The 14,881-nt window shown below is 34.0% G+C and overlaps 1 protein-coding gene across 6 annotated transcripts in view; it reads left to right on the top strand.

Moving 5' to 3' along the window:
* CFAP20DC (CFAP20 domain containing) overlaps positions 1–14,611 on the top strand; it is a 68,183-nt gene extending 53,572 nt beyond the window's left edge. For all 6 annotated transcript variants that reach the window (XM_035337827.1, XM_035337825.1, XM_035337823.1 and 3 more), the window contains 2 exons: positions 8,027–8,118; positions 14,135–14,611. In XM_035337827.1, coding sequence (XP_035193718.1) covers positions 8,027–8,118; positions 14,135–14,247 — 205 coding nt within the window. In that variant the 3' untranslated portion in view covers positions 14,248–14,611. The remainder of the gene's footprint in view (positions 1–8,026; positions 8,119–14,134) is intronic.
* Positions 14,612–14,881: the final 270 nt, after the last annotated feature.

Genomic DNA, 14,881 nt, shown 5'->3' with positions numbered 1-14,881 from the left:
AAGCAAAACTGCTGGTGTTTCCAAGGGCACAAATGCCCACACCTCCCTTCCCTGCCATCCCAGTATCATTTGTGCAATTGCTTTGATCCATCATGCAGAGTGTTGGTTTTGATTCCTTTATGTGATTTTGCTGTTGTTAGCAAAACTTGATGGTTCTGAAGAATTAGACCGAGGTACCATACCCCTCACTTTTGGTAATGATCAAATTTCTAGCTTAATGCTGTACCATTCGTGGTACTAATATACTAGAAGGTCAGCGTTTCCTAGCATTATTTTTTCACTTTCTTGAAAAAGAAAGATAATTTTCACAGACTAGGAACATTCAACTGTATCACCTTTAACAAGTCTGATAATATTAAAGTTAGTGTTCTCTTGAGTCATGTTCTCTCCATTGATTTTTAAAAGCCCTCTGGCTTCATGTCATCCATTAAAAGTTAAATGGGATGCAGTCTACATCCAGGATGCACAGAACAGTAAAGTGCCATTAGTGGCTGGCTGTGGAGGAAAGGAATTACTTTAATTGCGACAAGACTCGTTGGGTTCTAAGTCCAGGTGTTTCCTGAATAACGAAACATTAAAACATAATGTTTAAAATGCATGGTTTATTTAATTGTTAAAAATATGTGGAAGAAGAAGCAAATCTTTCCTAACAGATGCTTCATTAAATGTGGAAATCCAGTTGATTCACTGATCAATGAGTATCTGAGGTACTTTATTAGAATTCACTTTTTTAAGATTAGCTTTGTATACAGGAATTTTAACACACCTTCTCAATTCATTACTTCCAATTTATACAGCTGGTCTTCTGATAACTGAATCAAAATGAGCAAAGAAGAAAGGGCCAGTATTTTATTTAAATTAGATGATAAAACTTTGGTCTTCTCTATTAGTGTCATTTATATTGCTATTGAATATCAAGACTATAATCCAACAAGTAAACATGGTGATGAGCTAGAGGTTTAGCCTTTAAGTAAATTACAGTTAACAATTTAGATTGTGGTTTGTTTGTTTTTTAAAGTCTCTTTGTCTCCATTGGAAGTATGGTGTTTGGCAGGATGGATTTGCTGAAATGGTTTGGGGACAGGGAAAAGTCATTCCCAAAAGTAAATACACTCACGATTTTCTAAAACTTAGTGGTAGTAAAAAACAAGTTCCAGTAAGGCATACAGTAAATGAAGATATTATGTATTAGGGATGGAATGAATCTGTCACTTTGACGGATTGTGAGGCAAAAAACAGATTAACAGATTACTCATAGTCAGAATGTAGCTCACTGTGAAAAATGTGCAGGAAATGATAAGTGTTGGTTTGTGCTGATTTAATGATATTTTGAAACTACAATAACACTCCAGGAGAATAATACAATGCAGCACATCTTGCATTTTTTAATCATCAACGTATTGCTGGATTGACCTTAAATCCTTCTGATATTTCTTCTTAAAATATAGTTTTCAGTTCATGTAAAGTCATACAGATGTGTATATTTATGTCTTTTTTTTCAAATTTTTATTAAAATCTGCACTCAAAAGTCTTTGATATGTATGTATAATATACTCTGTATTCCTTTGGTAGTATATCTTGTTCTGCTGTATACTCACTCAGTTTTGCATTGTAGAGATACTATTTTTCTCATCTGGAGCTGAGTGGCACTGAAGAGTGATTTATAAATTAATATTGAATGTTGCTTGGTTTATGGCATAACTGTTTAAGAACTTGTAAGAATGTTCACAATTTAAATTACTTAAAGCATTTTATTTGCAATAATGGGCAATTTAAGGCTAAGATGATTTCGCAATTATTACAGACACATGGTAGTATGACCTGAGATTTGATTTCCTTTTTTAAAAAAAAAAAATCATAAGATTGCATATAACACAAGTGAATCTTACTGTTAATAGCTTTCAGAAGTCTTTGCTTTACTCCTGAAACTAATATTGAAGGCTTTATTTCTATAGAAATGTTTCTGTTTTTAAAAAATCTCATTAAATGTGCATACATAATATATTACAAAGCAGAACCCAAATAACTGTTTATTAAGTAATCTGATTTAAATTAATGAAGTTACACATATCCATGAAGTTCAGCAGATATGTAAAAAATTGAAAATTCAGATCAGTTGATGTTTAGGAGCCTAAAAAGTAATGGAAGCTCCAAAACCAATGTAGCAGGGAATGGGTGAGGGGTTAGGTCACAAAGCTAGGTGACTTTGTGTTGATTTATTTAAGTATTAAGTTGGTCTCTCACTACCTCTTTTAAATAGATACAATTAAAAATCCAAACAAAGTGGGAAAAAAACAAGTCTTCATCTTACTTGAATTTAATATTTAATTTATATGAGCCATACTTTAGATATGAGCTCATACTTTGCTTTCAGTGGATCATAGTGAGGCATTACTTACTTGGAGCACAAGATGTCAAGAATTGGTCCTTTTTTCTTTAAAATATTTTTGTACTCTTGATTTATACATTAGCATTCTCTGGCCCTCAACGGAGTTAATCAAATTATTCATTGTAAAAAATAATTTTGAGGCAAATGTGCTTCTCTTGTTATCACTCAGACATGAGCCAGTTCTCCTCTAGTATTCATAAAAATTTACTAAGTAGTTCATGCAGCTAAATACCATCTTTTGTGTTCTTTATTGATTGTACTCTTCAGATGCTTAATAATCTGTCAATTTGATGTGTTCTTAATAATACAAAACTGATGTTACTTTTTCATTCCCTGGTTTGATGTAATGTAGCACTTGCCTTGCATTTTTTTTAAGTGTACTGCTAGGCTGACCTAATAATATGAGTATTCCTTTCAACTCCTGTATAAACTATTAGATCAAGCTGTTGTACTGAAACTCTGAAGCATTTTAATTGTGTTAATAATATGGATTAAATGATCTCATTGATTTAAATAATACAAATTAAATAAGATCCAAAAGAAAAGTGAAGTATGCTATCTCAATTCACAGAAAAGTTAAAAATCTTTATACTAAGAAATTTGCCATTTTCTCAGTCCAGCTAGTAGGACAGCCTAAAAAGCAACTTTTAAAAAATAGGAGTATCAAAGATGTTCATCAAAATTTAAATTATAACCCTAATTCTTATTTTTTTTTTGATGATATCATTGCTCATGGCAATAGTTCTGACATGGTATTGCCATTGGTTGAATCTTTGTTTAAGTGCTGCTTACAAAATTTTCTCAACAGATTTTACTGATGGATGCCATTTTCTGGAATATTTAGTATTCTGTCATAAAACTAAAAATTGTCTTCATAAATCCAAAAAAATTATTCTGTTTTCCATCACAACTCAGCTACTATGTGATCTTTCAAAACATGACACTTACTTTGTTTTTTTGTTGGTGGTGGGTTTTTTTCTTTTTTTTAAGAAAAGACCATGGCATAATGTATGTTTTATTATATTGTGATATGAAGAATTGCATCCAGAATAATTAAGAATCTCCATGCCAGCATTAAAGATGCTTGCCACTGAATGTGTGTGGAATCTTTCTGTTCCAAGCCTTCATACAAAAAAAAAAAAAAGTCACAATGTCAAATGACATTGCTTAGCATTCAGCATTGTTATCAGAAAAGCTCTAGATAGTTTATTGCATGTTGATTGTATTGATTATAGTTTGAGGCATTGATAGCATAAATAGAGTGTCATTAATTAGTCAGAGTGCTTGATTAGCTTTTCTATTTTAAGGAGATAAACTAGCTTCTTGAAGAAGTTCATCCCAGAAATATTCTTTATTCAGTCAAAGTAAAAACACAATAGATGGGAACACAGGCCACAGTCTGCATTTCTCAAATGTTAATTGCTGGTTGCCTCCATGCTGGGCTCTCTACTTTTAGGCAAGGTCTACAAATTTTCTCCGATTACTTTTTTTCAAATTACTGTATACACTCTGTACCACACACAAATATGTTTTAGGTGCTTCCTAAACACATCTGCAGATTTCATTTTGAAAAAGTCTGTCTTGACTGCAAGACTACGTTCTGTATCAGAATTACCACTGTAAGCTCATGTTTCAGAGGTTTATCAATCAACTATAAATATTTACTCTCTGCTGCAACTTGACCAAGATTTCAGCACACATAAGCTTTCTTTTTTTAAATTTTAAATTTTACAAAGGATTGTCTTAGGCATTGCTAACTGACATGTCAAAGTGATAAGCCAGTTTTTAATATATATTGTGTAAAACCTTAAAAGTAATATTATGTCAATACTGGATCCCTAATATTGCACTGGTTTATTTACTTTTCTTGGTGGTTAAAGCTATTTATTTTTCTTGGACAGTGAGGGAAAAAAAACATGAACTGATTCCAAACTATTTTAATAGGAAATAATAAACTTACCATGCCCTCCTGTGCCTCAGTCATAAATACATACACCTCTACCTCCCTTTAGAACCATCAAAATCCCTAGCTCTTACACTCACATCTGGTAGAGGAAATAATAATTCTTCAACTGAGCCAGGTGCCTCTTAATAAATATAAAGATGAAACTGAACAACTTCTGTACAGCAGAATTAACTCAAATAATTGAATAAAAAAATAAGGGACAAAACCATACAAATAATCACAAATCATCCCATCTTTGATTTCTCAGACTTATCTTTCAGGAAGACTTTGCAGAGATGAGATTTCAAACTGAAATTTGTAAATTTCCTGAGTAGTAAGAACCATCAAATTAAGAGAGATACTGGTTTGATGGCACATGATTTCCACCTTCCCTCCATGTTCTGTAAATGAGTTATCTCTTTCTTTTCCCTTGGAAATAATTTCCTTATTGTCTTTCCTTCCTTCATACTAACATCCTCTCTGTTTTCCAGGTTTTCCAAACTGCCTTTTTTTTTTTTTAGAAATAATCTGATACATGTTTTTTTATGAAAAACATAGATCTGTAAAATCTTCTGGTTTGTGCCAGATCTGTAGAATTTCATGTATGCTCTAAAGCTTCTTTACTTTTCTAACATTTGTTAGTCTGACTGAGTTAATTCTCTTTACCAGCAAGCACTATCTTTCCTCTTTCCTCTCTCCTACTGTAGCTACAGAGGTCTTCCAAGCAGAAATACTCTAGTCCTTCTCTGTGTCTCAAACATCACCGTCTTTAAGTTGTAATGAATTGGGAGGAAAGGGTAGCTTGGGAAGCGGAGATGTAGATTAGCACTAATAGTTCTGCCTTGCCTTATCTAAAATTGTTGCAGAGTTTCCAAAGAGATTGCCTTTACTGACTTTATGTTTCAGTATAATTGTAGAGAATTGGGTAAGTGCTAAAGCTTAGTGCTCTCTCACCACTTGCTGTGAGCATGTTCAGATATTAGTGTCCGGCTTCATGTTGGCTGAGTATGAGGCAGCAAAAAAAAAAAAAAAAACACGTGCAAGTGGTAGAAATGGAAAATAAATAAATAAATTCTACCATGCTACCGAATATCATGTGCATGTACTTAACTGCTATTTCTGGCAGCTTTTGAAACTTTGCAGCAAATGAATAGTCTTTGGGTGAATTCGGGGAATGCAAAAATGGTAAGCAATGACAGAGAACACTAATAATGAGATGTCTAGGCAAGGATATTGCTGTGTGGATTAGTTGTACCAGTTCTCACTGGCATTGGCTGAACAGCAGGGAAGGATAGGTTGTGAAGTTGGCCATATATGTGGAAATAGAATGATGGTATAAAAAAAAAAAAATGAACTATGTTTTTTACATATTGAAATGATGGAAAAATCAATATCTCTTCCTTTAAATCTGCTATACTACTTGCTGGATTTCTACACCAGCAGTTCTGTTTCCTGAGGCAGAAAATTAGTTTTTTCCATTTTGACTGCAAACAGATAGGTGGTTGTCCCCTGATTCACCCCAGATTATGTGTACATGCCAGCAGGAGATGATGTGGAATCAATAACAAGTCCAGAAGTAAGAGAAAAACTAACAATAAAAAAAAAAAAAAAAAAAGCAATTGGCATATTTTAGCAATTATAGCACATGACTGAGCCTTGCCAGATTTCTCTGTCAGAAACACATCTTACATGAGATCATCAAGGCTTTTCAGATAGTAGATGTACTTTACCTGTTTACTTGGTGTTGGACAATTGATACAGTCTGGCAATGTAAAGAAATCTGTCAAGCTTTGGGAAAATTCACCCTTTCTAGAGGAATCTGCTGACACTGAAGTTACTTCGGTAGCCCTACCTAATCTTCCCAGCCTCTAGTACAAGTTTGCATGTAAAATGTTCTTGTGCCAGCTGATGGAACAACTATGGCCAGACATAAATTAAATCAATCCCAAACTATTTTACTCTGTAGAGCTGCACTGTTCCCACTAGCATGAAGCAAACACAGGGGAATTTAAAGACCTCTTTTCCCATCTACATCCCTTCCCTTGCAATGAAAAAGGTTGGTCAAAAAGGATGGATCTGCTTCTATCGATATGTTTTACTGAGGTTCTTTGAAATCTGTTCAAAATGTTAAATTTCAATCATTCCGTTCCACAGTTAGTTCTATGGAGGCTTTAATGTGTTAAAACCTCTTAGCTGTTGAACAGGAGAGATGGGAACATAATGAAACATCAGCAATGCACAGTGTACAGAGATCAGTTTCTTCTGTGACAAGAACTGTGAGACATGGTCAACTACACAAGGATTGCCTGAACTTTGTGACTTAGATGTGTCCTTCCAGGGCTGTATTTCTCTCACTGGTAGTATAATATGAATGAAATCTCATACGTATGTTTCCTATCCAATTTTTTAGGGGAAAAGTCTGCACTTCAGTTCGCAATAAAAAAGCAATAGCAATAACAAAATAACAATAAAAAGGAGTGCTCTGTTTTCCTTTCTTTGAGTCGTAGCAATCAAAGACAGTGTATCATAAAGTGGTGTATGTGAAATGAACATTGAACTTTGCATCAATGTATGATAATGGGAAAATCATTTTTAAAAGCTATCACAAAGTAGTGTTCAGCAGAGGCATAAATTGCCTATTAAATTAAATAGGTGAAGAAGTTCCATACTCCCTTCTCAGCAATAAAGGTGCCACCAAAACTTTTTTCTTCACAGAAGTATAACAGATCTGTGACAGCTGTGATGAGACGAGTCCTCTGTCTTCTGGTCAGCAAATAAAGCCATGTTGTGCTCAATAACAAATGTTTTATTTACAGCATATAACAAATTTTACAACAATAATAAATGGTTCTAAACAAATATTTATAATGTGTTTACCTAACAAAGGTTGTTTTTTTGATATCAACTATTTTTAATAATATTCTGATTCAATGCAATATTTCCTTCTTAGAAAACACTAGGAAGCTGTTAGCATGTTATTCTTAGCTTTGGTCATTAATTCCATCCCTTTGCTGAAAAAAATTAAAAGTTAAAATGAACTGCAAAGAGTAAATTATTTTATACAAATTAGCTTTCCCACAGTTCATGAGCACTGAGTTGGCATCACGCTGTTCGTGGCATGTGTCTCATGTCTACACTCAGCTCTCGCTCATGGACCACCCAGACTCTGAAAGGTATAGCACTTGTTCACCCTATAACAGGCAGCTCCAAGCAGTGGGCAAACACAGCTCTTGCAATTGTGCTCAGGGTTTTTCTCTAGGGATGATAAGGATTTTCAATCACATGGACCCCTACAGTCTCTCTTCAAACACAGGTGGCTTCTCTCAAGTCTGTTCCTCAGACAAGGACTCCCCTGAGTCCCGTAGGCTTGCAGGGCACAGCTCTGTGGATTACTGATCACACCTCGTGTACAGCATTGTCTGGCAGCGCAATACCAGCTGAAATCTGCAAAGCAAGCCTGTCTTCGAACACAGGTTTTCGGTGTGAACAGGTGAAAATGCTAAAGAAGAAAGCCTTAACTTTTTAAATTGTATTACCTATAAACTACATTTTTATAATAATAAAATTCAGCTTTGTTTTGTTTCATCACACTTGACAACCTGTGGTTCCCTTTGAAATTTTCTTAAATTATTCCAACAAATGGGAACACAAACTGTGCTTTTAGGAGTGATGTTTTGATTTGTGTTTTTCAGAGACTGGTTGAACGTGTTCAGTCCCCCCCTCACTCCTGCAAGCCAAAAACTAGACGAGCACACTAAATCCTCAACAAATCAGAGTATTCCAGGTAGGTTTATGAAGACAATCAAAAGGACCTGGATAGGAAAACATTTATAAATGCTGTTTCTATAGCACTGGTTCTGTTTTCCAGTCATTTTTTTATACTGCTACATTTTGGGTTCAGAGTTATTATTCTCAGTGCAAGCTAGCAGAGTTTTCCATGCAGTATTATTTGCCTCTGATAAAAGAATAACTTATGCAGTCACAGTTTCCTAACATTCTGGTTAGATAGAGATTAACCTCATAAAAAATGCATCTTATTTGTTTAAAATAAGGAATCGGTAATAGTGTGGATGGCAAACCTATGAAATAAAGAATGCAAAGACCAAAATTCATGTTCAGAAGAACAACTATGGTTCTGTATGTAATACTTCCATTATGAAGAAAAAATACAAATTTATCTTTAAATGAAATCTCAGCATGGTTTCCTAAATAAAGATTGCTGAGTCACCACCTCAAGTGTTACAGATTTTGTTTATAATGGCAGTTGCTTAGAGAATGGTGAAGAACTTGGCTGAAATTGGAAAGTCAACAACAATAGAATGAAACATATATCCTGTGTTTTTTTTTCAAACGCCCTTTTTTCTTCTTTGTTGTGTTAGATACCTACTTTTTTTTTTATTTTTTTTCACGTCCAGGGAATTCAATGTGAAATCTCATAAATCTGACCTGTGTATTTTGACTGCTTAAGGATGAAGATGTCTTAGTGATTTACTGCCTGAAATAGATCATGGCCCTCAAATCGGGAATCTTTTTGTAGATGTGTATTTGTAATTGTTTATGACAGCAAAACAGAATTTTGCTGTCAGGAGGGGACCTTGCTTTGAAGAATCAAATAATATGTTTTGTTAAGGGTCCTAAGTAAACCAAAGAGAATTGGACAGTAATCCTTGAGTTAAAGGTGTGTTGGATATAAATTTGTGAAAGGTCTCTGAGAATGTTTTGATGTTAGTATTATGCCAAGACTTGCTGCAATAAAGCTTGAATTCCTGTAAATTTTAAAAATTGCATGATTATCTCTAGAAGGCTAGTAAATATATATATCTGTATGTATGTATACACCTGGGAAAATGTTGGGTTTGTCCTACTAATTTACACTACCAATTCCAAATTGTTTTGTAAATTGTTCCTAAGCTCATTTTCCTTTATGCTGAAATATTTTAAATGATGCATCCGACATGGCACATTTAGAGAAAAGGAAATCTCTATATACCATAGCTTTTTATTTTGGCTTTTTATTTTTGCACCTTCATGGAATCTAATTAAATTCTGACTCATGTATATGTATGACATTTGTAGTTCTGATAACTTCACGGAGAATTTTTCTATTTTCAAATACTCAAAATACCTTCTGTAGTGGTTGAAGTGATCAAGTTTCATTTCCCCAAAAAGATGGAGGAAATAAGAGAGAACAATAAAGCAGTTCCCTGACCTTTCCTTCCCACGCAGAACAGTTTGGATTTTTTTCTGAACTACTAGAAATCCTTCCCTATTTAAGTAACAGAGAAGACCCATGAGTGATCTTAGCACCTGTGGGAAGGGGAGGTATGACTGACAAAGTAAGGGGCTTACCCATACAATATACAGCATCTTCAAAAAACTTTTCTGATCGTTTATAGTCTTAAAAATGTCCTTCTGCTGAATTGACAGCAAATTGGCATGCATTTTTTCACATAAACGATATATTCAAGTTTAACACAAACCTTTGGATGTAATATGGTGCTATGTGAAAACGTGGTGCCATGTAATACACACATATCAGATTAGATTAGACTGTGAGTTTTCCTAGATCTCTTGGTTTAAAAAAAGACTTGATGGACCATGGTAACTAGATGTTTTGCAGTATTATTTTTGAAAGAGATGCTAAAAAAGGTCTTATCTTGTTATACATCTCTAACACTTCAGAAAAAAATGTGGGGGTTTTCTTAATCACTTCACTTGAGGTTAGGTATTTGTGTGACAAAAGAACTGCTTTGTTGCTTACACTTGAGTACCAGATTAACAAACTGAATGCTCAAATTCATTCCAGGAAATTCTGATGCCCTAATTATATGTATTTTTAATATCACATTAGAAAATAGGTTACTTCTCATGTTGGCAAGTGACTTAAGTGTCACAAGATTGTGTGTGTGTGTGTGTGCAGTTTTCCAGTATACCAAGTATCACAGTATAACCCAAGTATATGATGAGTACTGAAAATCTACAGTGAGGCATAGTATATCTGAGATACCCATTTTAAAATTATCCTTAAAGAAAAGTAGCATTAGTATTTTCCAAAATTCTTTAATTCTCGTATTTTGGGGAAAAAAAAAAAAAAAATCTTTAGTTTGAGGCATAACTTTAGGGGAATAGGAAATTAATTTCTGAACAATTTTACTGAGTTCCTTTCTTAATAGTGACACCATCCATAGTTAAATGGGAAGATGTAATGAGAAGTAGTCTTGTGTTTGACATGTTTCACAAGATAATCAAGAGAAAAATTTAAACTGCTAATATGATAAATTTTAATAGATCTTTCCTTCATTGGACATTGATGTTCCCGACTCATAGAAAGTGTCATTTACCTTTAGATAACAAGTCACACAAGAAAGTTTCCACAGTAAGTGACAAAGGCAGTCATAAATTCTCTGAAATTTACCTCATTGTATTTTGTTAATTGTCTAAAGATAGTGCTGCAGGAACCACAGCACTTAACAGACTTCTTTCTGGGACTACAGCTGTTGACAATATTCATGTGGTAACCCTGCAGTACATAATTACAGTATAGATTTGAGCACTGTAGTTCAATGGTCAAGGATCGTACCAGAGAAAATATTAGCACTGTTCTCTTCAGCGTCCCTTTTCCTGACAGATGATTCCAAGCAATTGACCTACACCAGGGTGGGATTACGATCCCTGTATTTTAGAGTAAGATTTCCTACCAACCATTTTTTAATATTAAAAGCTAGCATACAAGAAAAATTGTATTTCTGTGAAACAGGTAACTATTTATTTTAGTTCTTCAGACTGGTGACTATGTAAACACTTAGTGTTAACATAGTCCAAATAACAACACATTTATCTGTTTGTTTGTTTCCATGTTCAGAAAAAAGCTGCTGCCTGCCCCAATTCTTTGATATCCAGGTTAATACAGGTAGAGAAAAATTCTTTCTCTGTAAAAACAGTAGCTCCCTGATTTCAGTGGGGCATCGTATCATTTTTTAGACGGGTTCTTACAGGTACTGTCTTCAGTCTTATTTCAGCTCAGGAGAAGAAAAAAATACCCATCCCTTTATAATGTATATCACAGACTTTGGCAAGTTTTCATTTAAAATCACGTTATTTTCTAGCCTTAACAGCTGCAGAAAATACAGTTTAATTTTACAGTTATTTAAGAACAAAAGCTTCCACTTTGCTTTCAGTATGATATTCAAATTAAACTGCCAAGAGGTTTTTTCATGCAATCCTGAGCTGCTTCAGCCCCAAAAGAATGGATGGCGGCAGAGCATCAGCAGCTAGGGAAATGTTCTTTGAAATGCATTTGTCGGTTTGGCCCTGGATTTGAGGAGAAGCATAGACAGGGAAACACAAAATAATAAAAGTAAGAATTCAGTGGAAATAACAAAATGGTTTCAGGTGAAAATGTAAAGCTCTGTGAGGGAACGATGCACGAACACCATTTGCTTGTTTACCATCATGTGAAATGTAGGAAAAGATGTTTGGTTCCCCCAAACTGTCTGCACTGAATCATTTTTCCCAAGAGCAACATCAATCAAAGTATCTCGGTTAACCTTTTTTAGCTTGCCAGGCCTGCTGACGGACCAACAGCAAGGAGGGCAACAAATGAGCTTTACCTTTTTACTTCTGGTTACAGTGAGAGCCAGTTTCTTTCTGACTGCATTTGTTCGTGCTATTGAGGAAACAATAATGAGATCTCTTCCCAGACAATAAAGCACAAACTCCTTCTGTATGCATTAAATGCACCAACCTACTTTCTGGTCTCTAGATAATGTAACTAACCCATATATCGTTGTGTGAGCCTGCCTGTAAATAGATTCTGCATGTTGTGAAACTGCCACCGTTAGCATAACAGGCCATTACTTATTATGAAGTGTTAGGGCATACAAAGCATTCAGTTTGTATTAGCAGCCTGAGAACAAGATGAACATTTATGATGAAATTCCAGATACGGATTGCATTCAGCTATGATTTCCTGTCGTATATAAAGCATCTATAATAAAAATCTGTCTGGCTTGATCAGTGTATTTTAGGCTAAGAATTCATTTCTACCTAAATCTTTTATAATCTAAAAACATTCTTGAATTCTACATAGCTTTAGATAATCAAGATCTAAAATTTTTATTGTCTAAAAAATCTTATTTCCTCTCCAATATTGCAGGCTCTTTTGTACAGATTTTTTATATCAGAAATTACACATTAAAATCCCATATGTTAAGAATTAATTTACAAACCGAGTGTAAGAAACACATGAATACACTGTCTGAAAGTTTCAGGACTGTGTTATCTGAGGTACCAAAACTTTGTTTTTTCACTGTAGTGAGCAGGTGAAGCAGAGGAGACCCAATTCTCATCTATTCCTCTATGTTAAAAATAATCAATGGAAGACTTGCAAGTTGCAAAATTTTTGTCACTGTTTTAAAAATAATGGAATGCTGAAAAATTGGGTTGTAATATAGTCAAATAGGGAGTTCATATTTTTGCCTGTAGTAAGACTGCTTTCTGCTGTTAGTAAATGCTTAAAAGGCAGTATTTCCTTTTACTGATATGAAATGCTGCTAAATTTTCATACCTGGAATTCCATCCTGTTTCTCAGTGGGTAAAAACCAACTGAGTGAAATCATGGGGAAACTTTCATCATCATAAAAAGGAATGCACTTGGTGTGTATTAACTAATTGTAACTGAGAGCAGTATGCAGTCACTATCTTGAAATGAAAATTTATTTTCACATTCTGATCTTAATTTCCAGAGACTCATCCTGGTTATGACATTCTAATGTCATTAAGCAATATGGTAAAAACACACGAGGAAATACAATACTTACAGGTTCTATAGAAGGTAGTTTTCAGCTGCACTTCTTAGAAGTTCTACAGTTGGCATGTTATGAGCCATTAGGATACTGCACTACCTTGCTCGACTTAGAGAGTTTTTCTTTATTTTAATTTTAAGACATCTTTATTTATGACTAGCAAACCTCATCTAAAGATTTGAATTGGAGTATATACCTTTACATGCATGGTTAAATGTGCTATCTCAGGATAACACTGCATATCTTCTTTTAGTCTTGCTTTGGCTTTTATTAGGCTTCCTACAATGAAAGAGCTCATTGTCAAAGAAAAGTCAATATGAGCACATTTATTGCAACAATATTGACTTTGCTGTAAGTTTGTTAGACTTATTTGTCACACGATTTCTTCCACAACCTGTTTAAGAACAATTACTCAACTACCTAAATGTAATACATGTAAAACTAGCAATAATAAATACCCTACAAATACTACACAGTATGCTAACACATTTCAACGCAGTCGCTGTGAGACCAACATGATAAGCAGGAATATTTCAAATAATTTTTTTTGTGCTGCTTAATTTTCTAGGTTTCCATATAGAATGTTCTAGTAACACTGTTTGATTCTTACAGGCCTTAAGTATAGATTGGCTGTCTTTCTTGTTCTGAAGTGAACACTGAGAAAAATATCACTTAGAAATACTTTAATGCACTATCAGTAAAGGTACTGCTGATGAACAGCTCTCTTGGACTTTGTATAGTCCAGTTGTTAAGCAAACTCTGAATGACATCATCTCATATCAACTAAAGACAAGACTTCAGAAATGTATGTTAAAAAAGAAAAAAAAAAAAAAAAAAAAAAAAGCAAATTGCAGTTATCTTGAAGGTAACAATTCAAAAGTCAAAAGATTATACAATTTAAAGAGAAATTCTGACACATTTGATAGAATGGTATTTCCATGTTATTTTCCAAAGTGAATGAAAGTAATTTATTCTTACTTTTCACACTTTACACAGGTGAAGATGACCTCAATGATGAAGAAGATGAGGAAGTCTTGACTCTTTTGTATGATCCATGTCTGAACTGTTACTTTGACCCAAATTCTGGGAAGTACTATGAATTGGCATAGTCAGATCATGAGATACGCTCTTTTATATTCAGAATAGGTTTATCTTTTAACTGTTTGTAAAGTGTGACTGAGCTGTATAATTTATCATGTAACTTAAACATGAATTATCCAATAGTTTTGCAAACAAATGAATATATTATGTAAATAGTATCTTATTTTTATAGTTTCACATTAAGTTGTAATGCAGTGGAAAATCACATAACATAAAAGTTCCTTGTGGCTAAGACATTTATTTGTTAGTCTAATTTATTTCCAATACTCAAAGGTTCTACATGTGAACAAATGAAGTTGAATCAAGAGTTTTTGTGGTGTTCATCTGTAAATTATGGTTTGACTCAAATAAAATATTTTTTTCATTAGTTGCTTACTGGATCATTTTAAATGATTCCAAGCTATCTTACCCTTTGTACTATTAGAATACAAAATGCATTGTTCAAAGGCATCTATTTTGTAAGTTCCCTCCCTCCCTTTAGTCATCAGGAAAAAAAAAAAAAAGCAGTATTTCCCTCATCTTCGAGAAATTCCCTACTATTGCGTATTACAGTAATGAGATGATGTCAAAGCTGTAGGGTGTTACAGTGTGTACAGTACAGTGCACTGTAAGGTGTGTACACAGGCAGTTTGTAAATCTAGA

Source organism: Oxyura jamaicensis, chromosome 12, assembly GCF_011077185.1.
Source record: "Oxyura jamaicensis isolate SHBP4307 breed ruddy duck chromosome 12, BPBGC_Ojam_1.0, whole genome shotgun sequence".
NCBI classification, from domain to species: Eukaryota; Metazoa; Chordata; class Aves; order Anseriformes; family Anatidae; genus Oxyura; species Oxyura jamaicensis.
The sequence above is the reverse complement of the archived record's forward strand: the minus strand, read 5'-3'. Positions and strand labels throughout refer to the sequence as shown.